This window comes from Cebus imitator, unplaced genomic scaffold (assembly GCF_001604975.1).
Source record: "Cebus imitator isolate Cc_AM_T3 unplaced genomic scaffold, Cebus_imitator-1.0 Scaffold261, whole genome shotgun sequence".
Lineage (NCBI taxonomy): Eukaryota > Metazoa > Chordata > Mammalia > Primates > Cebidae > Cebus > Cebus imitator.
This window is the reverse complement of record NW_016107576.1, coordinates 3523675-3545131: the sequence shown is the minus strand read 5'-3', so window position 1 is coordinate 3545131 and position 21457 is coordinate 3523675. Positions and strand designations below refer to the sequence as shown.

General features: G+C 37.6%; 1 protein-coding gene across 2 annotated transcripts in view; it reads right to left on the bottom strand.

Annotated features, from left to right (window-relative positions):
• HS2ST1 (heparan sulfate 2-O-sulfotransferase 1) overlaps positions 1 to 21457 on the bottom strand; it is a 189282-nt gene that overhangs the window by 5529 nt on the left and 162296 nt on the right. For both annotated transcript variants that reach the window (XM_017499873.2, XM_017499872.2), the window contains exons 4-6: positions 10224 to 10362; positions 4725 to 4822; positions 907 to 1064 (exon numbers count right to left, since the gene is read on the bottom strand). In XM_017499873.2, the coding sequence (XP_017355362.1) occupies positions 907 to 1064; positions 4725 to 4822; positions 10224 to 10362 (395 nt within the window). The remainder of the gene's footprint in view (positions 1 to 906; positions 1065 to 4724; positions 4823 to 10223; positions 10363 to 21457) is intronic.

Sequence of the window (21457 nt, the reverse complement as noted above, 5' to 3'; positions counted from 1 at the left end):
GAAAACAAAAAAAGGAAAGTTAAATAATTCTTGGAGAACACACAAAAGATCAATTCCTCCTTATTTGCAGAGGTGCTTAAGTTAATATGACACGCTGAAGAACAGGTAACAAACTGTCTTATATAATTAAGGTAAAAATGGAGCCTTGATCATACTAGAGCCATGATTTAGTCCTTTAGAATGTAAATCCTCAACCTATTAAAGACTTAATGAAACGTCAAATAGCAAATGTAAGGATTGGCACACAGTAAAGTGTAGGCTGTCACCTCACACACTATATCGTCAAGTGCTTGTTTCTCTGAGACTAGCTGATTTTTGACAAAATATCTATTGCCAAACTGAATTCTACTTTCTCATAACCTGTATTCTCTAAAGTTATGTGTTAGAAGCTTGGGCATATGCATACTCAAGGAAAAGAGTTCCTATGACTGCATCTTATCAAACAGCAAAAACAAACAAACAAACAAACACAATTAGCTTATCACTTTCAGATATGTAATACAGCTCAGGCTACTAAAGCATGGCTTAGGCATACTATAATAGATGTTGCACATGATGACTGTATCAGTGTGATTCAGTTGCACTATCCCACTTCTACTTCAAACTGGTGGTAGGCAGGACCAAATCACAGGCCTAATGTTTGACATCTGGCATTACTGAATACTATACATTTCTAAGGCTGGTTCTGTAGTTCATATCATTCCACTATTTCAACAGTGCCTTCTAATTTTCACCTAATTCAGTTATTCAATTGAAAATACTGAGCAGAAACAGACAAGATACCTCCCTTTCTAGAGCTATCTGGTGTGTTTCACTGAAGAAACTTCAAGTCATATATATTTTACAAGTTGCAAATAAAAAAAGAAACCAAAAAAAGCTTTAAAAAGAAACCCTTCCTTTATATACCTGTGCGATAGAGTTCAGTAGCACCCCTGAAAAACCGGGGCAATGCTGCCTCCAATAACATGATAAAATCTTCAAGCTCTTCAGTAACTCCCACCAGAAAATATTCATTAATTAGGTTATACTTGGCTTGATCCATAGCCCACCTGCTTCCCACATTCCTGAAACCAAAGAAAAGGAATTAAAAGCCTGCTTGTGAAATCTGCTGAGTATTTTTGGTGCCTTTGACACCATATATTACAGAGAAAATAAACACATGTATATCCAAAGCCTCAATGCCCTTTTATTACATCCTGTGGGAGGCACACCTGTTTCTAATTTCCTTTGCTTCCATCTCGTTTCTGCTCAACTATGCAGTGCTAATTCAGAGTTTACCAGAGGACTCTTAACCTGAAGAATTTAGTTTAAGGGCACTTTAAAAATGTATATAGATATAAAACATATATCCCTACCATATGATTTAGTGTGTATTTAACTTTTTTAAACTACTCTAAATTCTGTTCATTTAAGAGCTCTCTATTAAGGTGTAAATAATTTGTTTACTGCTTATTTTGTGAGTTTAGAGTTTTTGTGAGCTATTATATTTTCTGAAATTTCTGAGGAACAGAAAATTGATAAGAAATCATTCCGCTAAGAATCTTTTATTTTTATTTTCATTTACATTGTTAGCTAATGCTATTAACACAAATTTGGCCAAAATAAACTGTATTTTTGGGTTCTTTTTAGCATGAATATTCCTTAATCCAAACTCTAGTTCTGCCTTTAAGTGGTAGTATGATCTTGAGCTGGTGGCTTTACCTTTCTCAATTTTGTTTTCCCCAACTATTTTTAAAAAGGGGGAGGGAAGATGTGATTAATTGGTTTCTAAGGACCCTCCCAGTTCTGTTAGTCTATGAAACACACTAAAGAAATTCAATTAACATCTCCTCAAAAAATGCCCAATAGAGCAATAGTCTTTATTGTTCTAAGACAGGAATTGGCAAACTTTTTCTATTAAAAAGCCAGAGGATAAATATTTTAGGTTTTGCAAACTACATAGTGATATGGTTTGGATATTTGTTCCCTCTAACTCTCATTCTGAAATGTGATTCTCAGTGTGGGAGGTTGGGCCTGGTGAGAGGTAAGTGGATCATGGGAGTGGGTCCCTTGTAAATGGTTTAGCACCATTCCCTTGGAGATAACTGAGTTCTTGACTCAGTTAGTTCATGAGGTATCTATTTATTTAAAAGACTGGGACCTCTCCTTTCATTCTCTTGCTCCCATTCCTGCCATGTGATATGCCTGCTCCCACTTCACCTTCTGCCATGACTGTAAGTTTCCTGAGGCCTGCATCAGAAGCCAAATGGATGTTGATGCCATGCTTATACAGCCTGCAGAACCATCAGCCAAGGTGTACCTTCCTCAGGTATTCCTTCATAGTAATGTAAGAATGGCCTAATAGAGGAAATTGTTACTAGGGAGTGGGGTATTGCTATAAAGATAGCTGAAAATGGAAAAGTGGCTTTGGAACTGGGTAATGGGCAGAGGTTGGAAGAGTTGGAGGACTCAGAAGAGGGAAACTTTGAAATTTCTTAGAGACAAGTTTAATGATTGTGACAAAAATGCTGACAGAAATATGGACAGTAAAGTCCAGGCTGATGAGGTCTCAGAGGGAAATGAAGTTATTGGGAACTGGAGTAAAGGTTGTTCCTGTTATACCTTAGCAAAGAACTTGGCTGAATTCCAACCCATGAGAGCAGCCAAGTGGGCTGTACCCTACAAAACCATGGGGGAGGGCTGCTCAAGGCCTTGGGAGCCCACACACTGCACCAGGATGCAGGAGATGAAGTCAAAGATTATGTTGGAGTTTTAAGATTTAATGACTGCCCTGCTGGATTTCAGACTTGTGTGGGGCCTACTGCACCTTTCTTTTGGCCAATCTCTCCCTTTTGGAATGGGAATATTTATCCAATGCCTACCACCATTGTATCTTCAGAATAAATAACTTTCTTTTTTTTTTTTTTAACTCACAGGCTTACAGGCTTATGGGTTGAAGCAGCTCATTTCCAGATGACATTTTGGACTTGGGACTTTTGAGTTAATGCTGGAATAAGACTTTGGGACTAATGCGAAGGGATAAATGTATTTTGAAATATGAGAAAGACATAAGATTTGGTGAGCTAGAGGCAGAATATGGTTTGGATGTTTGTTCCCTCCAAATCTCATGTTGAAACGTGATTCCCAATGCTGGAGGTAGGGCCTGGTAGGATTAGATCCCTGATTGGATCATGGGAGCAGATCTGTCATGAATGGTTTAGTGCCAACCCCTTGGTGATAACTAAGTTCTCGCTCAGTTCACACAAGATCTGGTTGTTTGAAAGTCTGGGAACCACACCCCCAATCTGCTCCTACTGCCCACTCTCTTGCTCCCACCTGCTTTACCTTCTGCCATGATTATAAGCTTCCTGAGGCCCTTGGTGGTGCCATGCTTATACATCCTGGAGAACAGTGAGCAAATTAAACCTCTTTTCTTCATAAATTACCCAGACTCCAGTAGTCCTTTATAGTAATGTAAGCACAGCTAATACACAGGGTTTAGGTTACAATTACTCAACTCTGCTGTTGACGTGTGAAAATGGCCACAAGCAATAAGTAAAAAATGTATGTGGTTGTGTTCCAATAAAACTTTATAGAACAGGTGATGCAGCTGGGCACGGTGACTCACGCCTGTAATTCCAGCACTTTGGTAGGCTGAGGCAGGTGGATCACTTGAGGTCAGGAGTTTGAGACCAGCCTGGCCAGCATGGTGAAAGCCTATCTCTACTAAAAATACAAAAATTAGCCAGGTGTGGTGGCGGGCACCCACAGTCCCAGCTGCTCGGGAGGCTGAGGCAGGAGGATAGTTTGAATCCAGGAGGCCAGAGGTTGCAGTGAGCCGAGATAGCGCCCCTGCACTCCAGCCTAGCCAATAGAGCAAGACTCTGTCTCAAAAAATACAAAATAAAACAGGTGATGGGTTAAATTGGGTCTGCAGGTTACAACCCATAGTTTGCCAATCCCTGTTCTAAAGAAATGATTAAAAATTGAGAAGGCACTCTTTACAGGCTTCCAATTCTTGTACTATTATGAGGCTTTGTTGCAATCTATTGAGTAGGACCTTAAACTCCACAACAATTTGATGATATACCTCAAATAATGAAGAAATTCCTTGTATTTCTCAATATGGTTTAAGGAAGAAACTTTGACTATGTTCCTTCTTTCTCCTATTTTTCCTATTAAAATGATTGAATGGAACAAATAAATATGTAAAAATATTTTTAAAAACGAAAACAGCACATTCTGAGGAAATAAATTTTTTTATTAAAGTATCATTATTTTCCACTTGGTATTTACTAGCAAACTAAACCACAACCATAACTTTGGTTTCTCTTAAAGTCAAAATCAGTTTAACAGGAAAACCAGGTGAATTTTAACCCACTAAGCCTCTTCTTAATTTAACATGAATAGCTAAAACAGTAAGCTTGGAACAAAATTAGATTTATGATGCCTCTGGTCTCTAATTAAGAGCTTCACTGGAATACAGCAAAACATAACACCAAAAACAAGAAATATTAAAAGCCAGCATCTGAGAAAACAATGCGAGGATATTAGGATATTACTCTACATGAGGAATCTTTTAAATGCATTTAAAAGTAACTGCAAAAGTACATATTACTCAATAACACGTTATTTTGAGTCTAGTCTTTGACCGATTTCCCTAAATCTAGCCCTTGTGAAATGAAACACAGATTATAGAGATAATAAGGACGATAATCAAATTTGAGTCAACTTTATCTCCCTACCAGCATTCGGAGCTATGGCCACAGAAGAATGGGATTTGAAGCCAGAGCTTCTCTGGAGCACAGTCTGAGCCACCCTCTGCTACACATTCATCAAAGGTCTAGAACAAAGACAAAGCAGCACAGGTAAGCCATAAATCCAAGTCTCACCTATCAAATATCTAATGTGGTAAATTATTAAATAAATGAATGAGAGTAGGTGGGATGAGACACTCTTATTTTCTTTGGAGTCATATAAATTAATCACATACTACCTTGTAACAGGCAGCTCTGAGGATATGGTTTAGAATCTTAGGATAGGTTGATCTGTCTGTCTATACCTTTATCTATATAACTTGCTTCATGTGCTTTTTAAATGTGTTATGTATTATGTTCTGTCTTTCCAACTACAGTGAAAACTTCCTGAAGGGATCATGCAGTAGCATTTGTGTCTTCTAGAGCATATAGAATAGTGCTATATAAACCACTTGGACTTGTAAATGACTGCTGAAAAGACTGCACTTTGTGGATTTACAGGGATATTAAAGGCATAGCTGTAATGGAGATGAAGGCAGAGGAAATAAAATATTTTCATGAGGCATTTGACTTTATTTCTGAAATTTTTTAGATGGTCTGACTTAGATTTGCTAGCCTAGGCCATTTTCTAAAAAGTAGTTTTATTATTTGTGCCAAATTTTGTAGCTCATAAAAAGAAATGAGAAACAAAAACTTTATATATCAACCATATCCCCAACTATGGCTATTCAAATTTGAGTATTTGGTGATATTTTCTCAAAATGAATAAATTGTGCCTGTCACTTGAAAGAACATCTGACAGTATTGATACCTCAGGGGTTCTCAGATGGGAGCTATTCTAACCCTCAGGTGATATTTGGCAATGTTTGAAGACAATTTTGGTTCTCACAGCTGAGGTGTGGGGAATGCGACCAGGCAGAAGTAAGAGATGCTGGTAAACACCCTACAATGTATAGGAAGCCCCTCACAACAAAGAATAATCTGGTCGAAAACAACAGTGTTGAGGTTGAGAAATCCTGTGATAGGCCAATGATAAAAATTAAGCTTTCAAGCAAAAAAAATTTTTATAAAACTTTTATCTGCCACCGTAAGCTTGACAGTCTCCCAATTATTAAAGACTTTTCTGATGAAATCAGTGGTGATATTAATAAATGAGAGTTTTTAACACTGTATAACAAAATATGTTACATTTGAAAGGTCTGCATAACTCAGTGAACCTGCATGTTCCAAATGACCCATGTATGATGTTTCAAAATTATGCTTGGTTAAAAGACTCATTCAAAGTGTAAAACATATTAACAGATTTTAAAGTAGCAAAGTATAAAAAGTTCACTACTATGGTTTCAGATTCTACATTGCAACTAACTTTTGAAACTACCACTTGTCAAGTTTTAATGTAGTATTAGAGAATAGCCACAATTTTTTGAAAAGTCTATTAAAATCCTCCCTTTTTCAATTGCCTATCTGTGTAAAGCTGGATTTCCTCTATATAATTCAACCAAAAGAACATTTTGAACAAACTGAATTCAGGAGCAGATATGAAAATCAGCTGTCTAGCTTCTCAAGGTTCAAAGCAAAACGAAACAAAAAAGAAAAAGAAAAAAAAATTGGTTGTCTATATAGTAGGCCAGATGCTAAAACGATTTGCAGAAATGTAAACTGATGCCACTCTTTTCATTTTTTTTGTCGAGGGAGAGTTACTTTCACAAAAATACAATTTATGTTAACATAAGATGGCTTTACTACTGTTAAAACATAATACTTTAAAATTTTTTTCAGTAAATGGCAGAAAAAATTTTTTCAGTAAATTTACTGATATTGGTAAATATCAATAGATATAACCTAAAACAAAGCAAAAGCTATAAACAAAAGCTCTTTAGGGAATCCTTAATTTTTAAGAGTATAAAAGCAGTTCTTATATCAAAAAGTTTGATAACTACTGATTTAACTGATATTCAATGCTCATCTTTGGATTACTTAATATCCCTATTTTCCAGGTATTGGGCAGAGATTAAATTAAGTAAAACTCTAGTTTTAAAATGTGCAAATTTGCAATCTCCCAACTCAAAAGTCTTTTGTTCTTTACAAGATCAAGTGAAAGCTATTCTAGGTGCACAAACTGTGTTTGAAGCATAACCATAAAGCAGTTCAGATTACTGGAATATTTCAGTTTAAAACACAATAGTTGCCATAAGTGCTGAACTGAATACTGTTAAATACATCTCAGAGTATCACTTGAGGTGCAAATAATCTTCAATTTTATAGAAAGAAAGCTATCTAAACTTTTTTTGAGAATAAGTGCCTTTGCAAGGTATTTCCAACATAATCATGGCCACCCTTTAATTTCCATTACCTTTATTTTTTTATTTTTATTTTTTTTTTGGAGACGGAGTCTTGCTCTGTCGCTAGGCTGGAGTGCAGTGGCACAATCTCGGCTCACTGCCACCTCCACTTCCTGGGTTCAAGCGATTCTTCTGCCTCAGCTTCCCGAGTAGCTGGGACCACATGCATGTGCCACCATGCCCGGCTGTTTTTTGTATTTTTAGTAGAGACGGGGTTTCACCATGTTGGCCAGAATGGTCTCGATCTCTTGACTCGTGATCTGCCCACCTTGGCCTAAAGTGCTGGGATTACAGGCCTGAGCCACTGGGCCCGGCCAATCCCCATTATCTTTCTAAAACCCTTCCAGCTTTAGAAATGTTATATGCATGCAGTCTTACCAACTTTACAGATATGAGTTTAATGAAAATTCTTGCCAGTTAAAGATGTGAAGGAGTTATTGGCAATAAACACCACTTTACTCATTAGGGTTACCAACATGTATGTCAGGAGAAACAAGCCAAATTACCAGAAATGTCTAATTACTAATATGTTTCAAGACTGAAAAGGTACATTCTATCGTAAAACAAAGTAATCTCTTATTTTTATAAATCAATTATTTATAGATAGCCCTGTCATCATAAGAGGTAAGACAATGCAATAGTATTTTGCTGATGTTACCAACACTACAATTAAATAAACAGGCATAATAGTGTATTTTATAATGACATTAAACAATAACAACAACAAAAACCCAGGCCTTATTATAGTCAGGGTGAAGAACAGTTAAAGCTCCAGGATGGCCTATCTACCTAAAACTTACAAGAAGATGGTGTTAAAATGTCTGCCTGGATTTTTTTGTGAATATTGAATATGCAACTGTGGAACACATTTCACAGAAAAATGTCGAGTGACATGTTGCATTTCTCCTCTCCTCTTTTTTTTTTTTTTTTTTTGGTGGGGGGACATAGTCTCACTCTGTTGCCTAAGCTGGAGTGCTGTTGCGGACCTCAGCTTATCGCAACCTCTGCCCCTTGGGTTCTGGGTTCAAGCGATTCTCCTCCCTCAGCCTCCTGAGTAGCTGGGATTACAGGCGCCTGCCACTGCACCTGACTAATTTTTGTATTTTTAGTAGAGATGGGGTTTCACCATCTTGGCCAGGCTTGTCTTGAACTCCTGACCTTGTGATCCACCTGCCTCAGCCTCGCAAAGTGCTGGGATTACAGCCATAAGCCACTGCACCCGGCCTCTTCTCTCGTTTTCAAAGGATGGAAGAGAAGTTAAGACTATGGGCTCTGGAAGTAGAGTGCTTGGTTTTAAATACCAGCTCTACCATTTACTAGCTCAATGACACTGTACAAAATACTTAGCCCTTTCTGTGCCTTACAGTTTCCTTTTCTGTAAAATGAGGATAGTAACAGCAACCACCCCATAGAATTGTTGTGCAAGCTACCTGAAAAAATACATATAAAATAACTTAAAACACTGCTCGGTACATGATAAACAGTAAATGTGAGCCATTATTACTGTTAATTATTATTTATTATTACCCAATCCCCTCAACTACACGGGATAGAAACCACAAAATCATGCTATCCAGGTCTGATAATAACAAATGATGGAAATAGAGACCTACATGACTGCAATCTTTTCCTTTTTTCCAACACTAATAGTACTTTAGTCAAAAGAGGGAGATAGATAATATTTACTGAGTCAATAGTTAGTATAAATAGGGCTAAAATTTTTTTAAAAAAGAAAGTGCACAAGTGAATTTAGAAATAAATATTGATAAATTCTAAAGTAGTAAGTCATAAGAGTTGTATTAATAGATTTTATAAAATTTTACAGAATGTCCATAATAAACATTTCTAGAAGAAAACAGATTTGGTTAGTTATCTGTGTTTGGATCAGTACCTTCTGCCTATAGCTTTGAGGCTGAAGAAACAGCAATTTCTAGAAATCATTAAAAAGGAAAACAAAACAAAAAAACCACTGCCCCGTCATGTGACACAGAGAGTATATCTAACTTTGAAAAAAATATTGTTGGATGTTAATTATCATAACATACCAAGTATCTGGCATCACTACTGTGTGATACTTTCGGTTTAAAATGTACAGAATTCACAAATTCAACCATTTGTTAAGCACTTACAGGTAACCTAGGTATGTTGCTAAATATTGAGGAAACAAAGATGAATTAAATATATGCTTCAGGAAATTCACTGAATTTTGGAGAAGACAACATGTAAACTGATAATCCAAATACCACAAAATAAATGCTTAAAAGAAAGAGATTTGAATGAAGTGCCTGGGAGCTCTGAAAGAGATATGACTAACTGCCTGGAGGCATCAAAAAAGACTTTATGGAAGAGGTCATGTTTGAGCTAGATCTTAAAGGTAGATAAAGAGTTTTCCAGAGTAAAGGAAAAGGCATTCTTAATATAGGGAATAATACATGTGTAATGCATTAGTAACTTAGTAAGTTTAGAGGATGCTGACATTTCAAGTGGCTAAAGCACTGGGCACCTAAAGGAAAATCAGACAGGAGAGCTAAGTCTGAGATCATGTCCAGTTGTGTCTCTTGCACGTTAGATAATCTGTAACCAGTGAGGTCCCAGTAAAAGTCTTCCACCAGAAAAGTGACAAATCAGTTTGACTTATTAGAAAAATAACTCTGGTGATACTCTAGAGAATGCAATGAAATGAAAGACAACCCGCATGTGAACCGGTTAAGAACTTAGTTTAGTCATTATTCTTTTCTTGCCAGAAAAGAACGAAAATAGCCGCTTCAGCAAAACAGTGTCCTTAAACTGATGATCACAAATATAAATTGCCATCATCAAGACTAAGAGAATCAAAAAAATACAAAAATATATCATATTAGTGAATAATTACAATAACTGGACAGAAAATTGTTAACAGAACCATAATAAAACAAGATTCCACCCTGGAAAAGAAACATTTTTAAAAATCACCAAAAATATGTATCTTACAATATACCAACTATATAACTAGTCTTCATTTTGCTTCTTTATATTTTGGGTTGTTTTCAAAATTTCCACAATAAGCAAGTAATAAATTTATAATTAACACAAATTTTAAAAGCACATTGCTCACTGCATTTCATAAACAATTATCTTTATAAAAATCTTAAAACTAAAAAATTACCTTTTTGTCTCCTTGTTTTCGTCTCCGTAAGCCTGGTCTATAATCATCTCCAAATCTCAGAAAGTAATAATAAGACACTAGCCTCTCAATAGGATCTCTTATGACATTAATGTAAATTGGTTTCTTCTTCACACCAAATCTGAAATAAAACAAAATTTCAAAGGTGAGATAAACATTTTCAATCTGTTTAGGAGTGCCCTGAAATTATATGTATAAGTCTGAGGTACTGGTCCTATAAGGAAAGGAGTACATGAATTAATTTAAATTATTTGTATATGTGGAAACTGGGAAATATTTCATGATTACTGATTATTCCTGTCACAATAAACAAGAAATATTAATTAAAAAATTATTTCTGGGCCGGGTACAGTGGCTCATGCTTGTAATTTCAGCACTTTGGGAGGCCAAGGTGGGCAGATCACAGGGTCAGGAGTTCAAGACCAGCCTGACCAACATGGTGAAATCCTGTCTCTAGTAAAAATAAAAAAAATACAAAAATTAGCTGGGTGTGGTGATGGGATGCCTATAATCCCAGCTATTCAGGTGGCTGAGGCAGAAGAATCACTTGAATCCAGGAAGCAGAGGTTGCAGTGAGCTGAGCACACCACTGCACTCTAGTCTGGGTGACAGAGTGAAACTCCATCTCAAAAAGCAAATAAATAAATATGTCTGAAGATAAAGGAGATAAAAATGAATGAAAAATAATTTTAAACTTTACCAGCAAGAATTAAATAAAAGGCCGGGCATGGTGGCTCACACCTGTAATCCCAGCACTTTGGGAGGCTGAGGTGGATAGATCACGAGGTCAGAAGACAGAGACCAGCCTGGCCAACACAGTGAAATCCCATCGTTACTAAAAATACAAAAATTAGCTGGGCGTGGTGACACGCGTCTGTAATCCTGGGAGGCTGAGGCAGGAGAATCACTTGAACCCGGGAGGCAGAGGTTGCAGTGAGCCAAGATTGCGCCATTGCACTCCAGCCTGGCGACAGAGCGAGACTCTTGTCTCAAAAAAAAAAAAAAAAAAAAAAAAAAAAAAAAAAAAAAAAAAAAAAAAAAAAAAAAAAAAAAAAAAAGTTACATAAAACATTTTAATTCTGTGCCTTCATTATACTTTAGGTCCAAGTAGACAATCCCTTCTCAAATTATAACCACATATTACTATGAAAGAATTTAACATTTATAATTTTTAAATGAACTTATTTTAAAAATTGCATTATATATATTCCTGAATAAATCATCTGGTGCTACAGAAAGTTTCAAATCTACATGAACTATATAGGAATAATTTCTCACTTCTGGCTCATCAAACTAGCCAGATCTGATAGTGTTTTTTAGAACTCTATCAAAGGATACAGTATTAATACGTGAACAAAAGTGTGACCATGTCAATCTACCTTCTGTTGCTGTTTTTAAAGACAAGGTAGAAGTGAAAGACACTAGGTTTTCAGCATTATTTCCTTAGGGAATGATAAAGAGTTGATGAAATACTGAAGATTTTTACTTTAGCAACCCTTGCATACCCTAGAATTGTACAACTAGCTCCCTATTTTAATATACTCCCTTGTCCCAGTCTTAAAATGTTACAGCTATCTTGATTCTTCCTTTTCCATTATTCTTCATTTAATACAATTGATTCTTTTGTAAGCTTTCTCATAGATGTGACCTGTCTTCATCTTTTTTTCTCTTTACCACTTCTCTTTTTCTCAGCCTCTTGCTTAGATTACTGCAATAATACAGTTTTTTGCATCCAGTTTCTCTCCCTTTCAATTATCTTCCATACCAATTCTCAAAGGATGTTTCGAAACATTTGTTAAATCACTCTTCTTAGGAATCTGAAATAAATCTACTGATTAGGTGATACAAAACCAAAACTCCTCTGCTGGTTGTCTTAAGGTTCTTTTATGTCTTAGGTACCACCTTACTGATCTTTTTCTTTAACTCTCCTCAAACAAGAAACCATTTATCTGTTACAGTTAGGTTGGCCTCTTTTATCTCCTCCCGTATCAATACTGATTCTATTTCTCTTTACATACCTTTGCTTATTCTGTCTTACTTGAGTACCATTCTCATTTTTGTTTTCGTTTTTTACATTAATTCCTTCAAAAATACTTTTTGTATATACCTAATATTACCAGATATAATACTATTCTGGGTACTAGGGATACAGCAATGAAAAAAAAAAAAAAAAGACTGAATTCGTTGACCTTCTACAGTTTCTACTTGGGACAGACAGGCAATAAACAAAAAAGTATATATAACAGATGGTAAAAAGTACAAGGGAGAAAAATAATTCAGTGAAGGGGAATAAGGAGTGCTAAGGAAGTGAGGGTGAATACAATTCAGAATAGTGTTTTTTAGGAAGACATCACTAGTCTTACGCAATGAGGAAGGTACCATGTAAACATCTGGGAGAGAGTGTTCTGGAAAGATGGGATTTCCAAATAAGAGGCCCTTGAAGCAGCTAAGTGCCGGGTGTTTTGAGGAACAGCACGGAGATCAATCTACCTGAAGAATAAAAAAGGGAATACTACAGAAGATAAGAGAGATGACGGTGAGGTGGAATGAGTGTAGACTGTGTGGGCCTTTTATACTGTTACAAGCATTACTTTACATGGAGTCAGGGGGGAGGCCACTGAAAGATTTAAGCTGAGAAGTACAATGACATGACTCATATTAAAAGCTCATTGGCTGCTGTTTTGGAATAAACAGAGGGGCTACAACAAAATCTTGTGACCTTGTCTTCGTAATGATTCTAGCATACAGTTCTATTTGCTTTCATTAGACACCTCCTGCACTTAAGAGCTATCAAGCAACTTTACTCTTAGCTTATCCTACTAGTATTTCTCCTGTCTTTCTACCCAACAGCATTATAAGTCACTTGAGGGGAGGCATAGTACCAATAATGCAGTAAAAATTCCTTTCACAATTTTTTAAAAGAAGAAAACAGTACTGTTGCAAATACATAACACTGTCACATTAGGTATTAGAATTTCCACCAGGGCAGGGACCATTTCTCTCTTGTTCATGGCTTTATCACTAGTGCTCAGCACTGTGCCTAAAACATAGGTTCTGGGTATGAATAGAATTAGGATGAAGAGGCTGTTGTGAATTAGCCACTAACAAAAGGCTTTCTGTGAGAGAGTACATTGAGTAATCAGAAAGTAAGGAGGCAAGAGCAATATATTGTTGCTCCTTTAGCTTACAGAGCTGAGAGGTTTTTAACAGGAAACTACAAAGAGAGAGTACAGGACAATGGGCTAATGATTCCATTCTTGAGACTGGGATTCCTGGGATTTCTCTCTATCCTCTCCCATTATTAGCCATTGCTCCATCCTGAGCCATTCCTTTGGAAATGATCTCCTCGCAGAAGAACTCCCACGAACTTCTACCAATGTTTTCTCCTTTCCCCTAGTCCCTGACATGTGGAGCAGACAACAATTAACACACAGCAGCAAAAGGGAATATGGCATCTTACGAAACTCTTTTTGCTGTCCAGGAAAATAACTATCTGTGAATTGGCTTTGGGTGGCATTTATTAGGAAGTATGATTTTAATGAGATATAATCTGTGAAATCATTTTGAAAATGGATATGAATTATTATATGCAACTTAGGGAACAGTTATGTAGACCCAAAGGGCTGGAGGCAAAAGATCATAACAGATAATGGGCATGATTAAAAATAACATCTGGTTGGGAGGCTGAGGCAGGCATATCATGAGGTCAGGAATTCGAGACCAGCCTGATCAACACGATGAAATCCCATCTCTACTAAAAATACAAAAATTCTGTTGATAGGGTGTTAATGTTAGATATTTCCTTGCTTCACATGTTGGCATTTACTGATAGAAATTTCCCTCCAGACACTGCTTTAAATGTGTCCTAGAGATTCTGGTACGTTGTGTCTTTGTCCGTTGGTTTTGAAGAACATCTTTATTTCTGCCTTGATTTCACTGTTTATCCAGTCAACATTCAAGAGCCAGTCGTTCAGTTTCCATGAAGTTGTGTGGTTCTGAGTTAGTTTCTAATTTGATTGCACTGTGGTCTGGAAGACTGTTTGTTATGATTTCCATTCTTTTGCATTTGCTGAGGAGTGATTTACTTCCAATTATGTGGTCAGTTTTAGAGTAGGTGTGATGTGGTGCTAAGAAGAATGTATATTCTGTGGATTTGGGGTGGAGAGTTCCGTAAATGTCTATTAGGTTTGCTTGGTCCAGGTCTGAGTTCAAGTCCTGGATATCCTTGTTAATTTTCTGTCTCGTTGATCTGTCTAATATTGACAGTGGTATGTTAAAGTCTCCCACTATTATTGTGTGGGAGTCTAAGTCTCTTTGTAGGTCATTAAGAACTTGCTTTATGTATCTAGGTGCTCCTGTATTGGGGGTGTATATATTTAAGATCGTTAGCTCTGCTTGTTACATTGATCCTTTTACCATTATGTAATGCCGTTCTTTGTCTCTTTTGATCTTTGTTGGTTTAAAGTCTATTTTATCAGAGATTAGGATTGCAACTCCTGCTTTTTTTTGCTGTCCTTTGCGTGGCAGATCTTCCTCCATTCCTTTATTTTGAGCCTATATGTAAGCCCTGCATGTGAGATGGGTTTCCTGGATACAGCACACTGATGGGTTTTGACTTTTTATCCAATACGTCAGTCTGTGTCTTTTGACTGGGGCATTTAGCCCATCTATATTTAGGGCTAATATTGTTTTGTGTGAATTTGACCCTGCCATTTTGATGCTAGATGGTTGTTTTGCCCATTAGTTGACGCAGTTTCTTCACTGTGTCGATGCTCTTTACCATTTGGTACGTTCTTGGAGTGGCTGGTATTGGTTGTTCCTTTCTATGTTTAGTGCTTCTTTCAGGAGCTCTTGTAAAGCAGGCCTGGTGGTGATGAAATCTCTCAGCAATTGCTTGTTCATAAAGGATTTTATTTCTCCTTTGCTTATGAAGCCTAGCTTGGCTGGATATGAAACTCTAGGTTGAAAGTTCTTTAAGGATATTGAATATTGGCCTCCACTCTCTTCTGGCTTGGAGGGTTTCTGGTGAGAGATCTGCTGTGAGTCTGATGGGCTTCCCTTTGTGGGTTACCCAACCTTTCTCTCTAGCTACCCTTAGCATTTTTCCCTTCATTTCAACCCTGGTGAATCTGATGATTATGTGCCTTGGGGTTGCTCTTCTTGAGGAATATCTTTGTGGTGTTCTCTGTATTTCCTGGACTTGAATGTTGGCCTGCCTTGCTAGGTTGGGGAAGTTCTCCTGGATAATATCCTGAAGAGTGTTTTCCAGCTTGGATTGATTCTCTCCATCACATTCAGGTAAACCTATTAAACGTAGATTAGGTCTTTTCACATAATCCCATATTTCTTGGAGGCTTTGTTCATTTCTTTTTACTCTTTTTTCTCTAATCTTGCCTTCTCGTTTTATTTCATTGAGTTTATCTTCAATCTCTGATATCCTTTTTCTGCTTGGTCGATTTGGCTGTTGAAACTTGTGAATGCTTTGCGAAGTTCTCATGTTGTGTTTTTCAGCTACATCAATTCATTTATATTCCTCTTTAAGCTGTTTATTCTCACTAGCATTTCGTTGAACCTTTTTTCAAGGTTCTTAGTTTCTTTGCATTGGGTTAGAACATGACCTTTTAGCTCAGAGGAATTTGTTATTACCCACCTTCCGAAGCCTGTCTCTGTCAATTCATCAGACTAATTCTCCATCCAGCCTTGTTCCCTTGCTGGTGAGGAGTTGTGATCCCTTGGAGGAGGAGAGGCATTCTGGTTTTGGGTATTTTCATCCTTTTTGCACTGGTTTCTTCCCGTCTTTGTGGATTTATCTACCTGTGGTTTTTGTGGTTGGTAACTTCCAGATGGGGTCTCTGAGTGGACGTCCTTTTTATTGCTGATGAAGTTATTTCTTTCTTAGTTGTCCTTCTAACAGTCAGGTCCCCCTGCTGTAGGACTGCTGGAGGTCCACTCCAGACTCTGCTTGCCTGAGGATCACCTGCAGCAACTGCAGAACAGTAAGGGTTGCTGCCAGTTTCTTCTTCTGTTATCTTTGTTCCAGAAGGATACCCGCGAGATGTCAGCCTGAGCTCTCCTTATGAGGTGTCTCTTTGGTTATACAGGGGTCAGGGAGCTGCTTGAGGAGACCGTCTGTCCCTTATAGGAGCTCAAGTGTTGAGCTGTGAGCTCCGCTGTTCTGTTCAGAGCTGCTGGGCAGGTACGTTTAAGTCTGCTGCAGTGGAACTCATAACTGCCTTTTTTTCCCAGGTGCTCTGTCCAGGGAAGGAAAGAGCTAGAGAGGCAAGATCAAAAAAACTCAAAAGCAAGCAAAAGACAAGAAATAACTAAGATCACAGCAGAACTGAAAGAGATAGAGACACAAAAAATCCTTCAAAAAAATCAATAAATCCAGGAGCTGGTTTTTTGAAAAGATCAACAAAATAGATCACTAGCCAGATTAATAAAAAAGAAAAGAGAGAAGAATTAAAGAGATGCAATAAAAAATGATAAAGGGGATATCACCACAGACTCCACAGAAATACAAACCATCATCAGAAATTACTACAAACAACGCTATACACATAAACCAATAAACCTGGAAGAAATGGATAAATTCCTGGACACATACACCCTCCCAAGCCTAAACCAAGAAGTCGAAACCCTGAATAGACCAATAACAAGGGCTGAATTTGAGGCAGCAATTAATAGCTTACCACCCAAAAAAAAGCCCAAGTCCAGATGGGTTCACAGCCGATTTCTACCAGACATACAAAGAGGAGCTGGTATGACTCCTTCTGAAACTATTCCAAACAATCCAAAAAGAGGGAATCCTCCTCAAATCATTGTATGAGACCAACATCATCCTGATACCAAAACCTGGCAAAGACTCAACAAGAAAAGAAAACTTCAGGCCAATATCCATGATGAACATAGAAGCAAACTCTTCAATAAAATACTGGTAAACCGATTGTAACAGCATGCCCAAAAGACTATCCATCACAATCAAGTAGGCTTCATCCTGGGGATGCAAGGCTGGTTGAACATAAGCAAGTCTATAAACGTAATTCACTACATAAACAAGAACCAAAGACAAAAACCACATGATTATCTCCATAGATGCAGAGAAGTTCTTTGACAAAATTCAACAGCCGTTTATGCTAAAAACTCTCATTAAACTAGGTATCAACAGAACGTTATCTCAAAATAATAAAAGCTATTTATGACAAACCCACAGCCAATGTCATACTGAATGGGCAAAAACTAGAAGCATTCCCTTTGAAATCTGGCACTAGACAAGGATGCCCTCTCTCACCACTCCTGTTCAATATAGTATTAGAAGTTCTAACCAGAGCAATCAGGAAAGAAAAGGAAATAAAGGGTATTGAATTAGGAAAGAAGGAAGTCAAATTGTCTCTATTTGCAGGCTACATGATTGGATATTTAGAAGACCCTATCATCTCTGCCCAAAATTTTCTGAAACTGATAAGCAACTTCATACAAAATCAATGTGTGAAAATCACAAGCATTCCTATACACCAATAACAGACTTAAAGAAAGCCAAATCAAGAATGAACTGCCATTCACAATTGCTACAAAGAGAATAAAATACATAGGAATACAACTAACAAAGGATGTAAAGGACCTCTTCAAGGAGAACTACAAACCACTGCTCAAGGAAATAAGAGAAGACCCAAACAGATAAATATTCCATGCTCATGGTTAGGAAGAATCAATATTGTGAAAATGGCCATACTGCCCAAAGTAATTTATAGATTCAATGCTATACCCATCAAGCTAGCAATGAACTTCTTCACAGAACTGCAACAAAACACCTTAAACTTCATATGGAACCAAAAGAGAGCATGCATAGCCAAGTCAATTCTAAGCAAAAAGAACAAAGCTGGAGGTATCATGCTATTTGACTTCAAACTATACTACAAGGCTACAGTAATCAAAACAGCATGGTACCGGTACCAAAACACAGATGTAGACCAATGGAACAGAAAAGAGGCCTCGGAGACAATGCCACACATTTACAACCATCTGATCTTTGACAAACCGCACAAAAACAAGCAATGGGGAAAGGATTCCCTGTTTAATAAATGGTGTTGGGAAAACTGGATAGCCATGTACAGAAAGCAGAAACTGGGCCCCTTCCTGACAACTTACACTAAAATTAACTCCACATGGATTAAAGATTTAAACATAAGACCTGACCTTGATTAAACTCCACAGCTTCTGCACAGCAAAAGAAACAGTCATTAGAGTGAATCGGCAACCGACAGAATGTAAAAAAAATTTTGCAGTCTACCTATCTGACAAAGGGCTGATATCCAGAATCTACAAAGAACTAAAACAGATTTACAAGAAAAAAACAAACAAGCCCATTCAAAAGTGGGCAAAGGATATGAACAGACACTTTACAAAAGAAGACATACATGAGGCCAACAAACACATGAAAAAATGCTCATCATCACTGGTCATTAGAGAAATGCAAATCAAAACTACATTGAGATACCATCTCACGCCAGTTAGAATGGCTACCATTAAAAAATCTGGAGACAACAGATGCTGGTGAGGATGTGGATAAACAGGAACACTTTTACACTGCTGGTGGGAGTGTAAATTAGTCCAGCTATTGTGGAAGACTGTGTGGTGATTCCTCAAGGACCTGGAAATAGAAATTCCATTTGACCCAGCAATCCCATTACTGGGTATATATCCAAAGGATTATAAATCGTTCTACTGTAAGGACACAAGCACATGAATGTTCATTGCCGCACAGTTTACAATATCAAAGACCTAGAACCAACCCAAACGCCCATCGATGATAGACTGGACAGGGAAAATGTGGCACATGTACACCATGGAATATTATGCAGCCAACAAAAACGATGAGTTTGTGTCCTTTGTAGGGACATGGATGAACCTGGAAACCATCATTCTCAGCAAACTGACACAAGAACAGAAAATCAAACACCACATGTTCTCACTCATAGGTGGGTGATGAACAATCAGAATACATGGACACAGGGAGGGGAGCATCACACACTGGGGTCTGTCAGGGGGAAATAGCGGAGGGACACTGGGGGGTGGGGAGAGACAGCATGGGGAGAAATGCCAGATATAGGGGATGGGGGGAGGAAGGCAGCAAATCATACTGCAAAGTGTGTACCTATGCAACAATGTTGCACGTTCTTCACATGTACCCCAAAACCTAAAATGCAATAAAACAACAACAACAACAAAAAACATAAGACCTAACACCATAAAAACCCTAGAAGAAAATCTAGGCAAAACCATTCAGGATATAGGCATAGGCAAGGACTTCATGACTAAAACACCAAGAGCATTGGCAACAAAAGCCAAAATAGACAAATGTGATCTAATTAAACTCCAGAGCTTCTGCACAGCAAAAGAAACAATCATTAGAGTGAACCGGCAACCAACAGAATGGGAAAAATTTTCTGCAATCTACCCATCTCACAAAGGACTTATATCCAAAACCTACAAAGAACTAAAACAGATTTACAAGAAAAACAAACCCATTCAAAAGTGGGCAAAGGATATGAACAGACACTTTTCAAAAGAAGACATATATGAGGCCAACAAACATATGAAAAAATGCTCATCATCACTGGTCATCAGAGAAATGCAAATCAAAACCACATGAGATACCATCTCATGCCAGTTAGAATGGTGATCATTAAAAAATCTGGAGACAACAGACGCTGGAGAGGATGTGGAGAAAAAGGAACAGTTTTACACTGTTGGTGGGAGTGTAAATTAGTTCAATCTTTGTGGAAGACTGTGTGTCTATTCCTCAAGGACCTAGAAATTGAAATTCCATTTGACCCAGCAATCCCATTACTGGGTATATATCCAAGGGATTATAAATTGTTCTATTATAAGGACACATGCACACGAATGTTCATTGCAGCACTGTTTACAATAGCAAAGCCTTGGAACCAACCCAAATGCCCATCAATGATAGACTAGACAGGGAAAATATGGCACATATACACCATGGAATACTATGCAGCCATAAAAAATGATGAGTTCATGTCCTTTGTAGGGACATGGATGAATCTGGAAACCATCATTCTCAGCAAACTGGCACAAGGACAGAAAATCAAACACCACATGTTCTCACTCATAGGCGGGTGTTGAACAATGAGAACACATGGATACAGGGAGGGGAGCATCACACACTGAGGTCTGTTGCGGGGGACTAGGGGAGGGACAATGGGGAGTAGGGAGTTGGGGAGGGATAACATGGGGAGAAATGCCAGATATAGGTGATGGGGATGGAGGCAGCAAACCATATTGCCATGTATGTACCTATACAACAATCCTTCATGTTCTTTACATATACCCCAGAACCTAAAATGCAATAAAAAATATATATATATATTTTAAAAAATACAAAAATTAGCTGGGTGTGGTGGAGCATGCCTGTAATCCTAGCCACTCAGAAGACTAAGACAGGCGAGTCACTTGAACCTGGGAGGCAGAGGTTGCAGTGAGCTGAGATCCCACCACTGCACTCCAGCCTGGGCAAGAACGAGATTCCATCTCAAAAAAAAAAAAAAAAAAAAAAAAAAAAAAAGGATCTGAGCCGCAGTCAGCTCAGCCAGTTAGAAAACAAGAGGTAACGATGTTTGTTGGTTTTACTATTTTGCCAACCAGGTAGTTTATAAAGGAGGAAGAGTAAGTTCTGTGGTCAGACTCCACCTTTAACTCTGGTCAGTCATTTCAGTTATTTCTCAGAAAAGCTCAGGTAGAAGAGTAAAAACCCATTTCTACTAACAGAAAATAAATTATTGTTGATCTGTTAGAACATGATCTTCCTGGGTAAAGAAAAGCATATTTGGTAGGAATCTGCAGATGAAAATCAGAAAGGAAAATACATAATCTGAGCAGAATGTTGGTAGGAAGATATTTTAGGAACTTAATTCTTGCCATGTCAGCATATAAAGCATGACAAAGCAAAGAACATAAACTAGACTCATTTTTTACAATTACACCCTATCAATAGCTTGTCAAATGAATAGTATCAATATGCAAATGAACAACAATAATGGTTAAAAAATCAACTGCACACTCAGAACATTTGTAAGGAACCTTGTCAATGGCTAGAAAAAGTCTAAAAGGGAGGTGATGAACATGAAAGAGGGCTGAATGGCCTTTGGGAAGCATCATGTTTTGAGATTTTTCTGCTTCATACTAAATTTAAC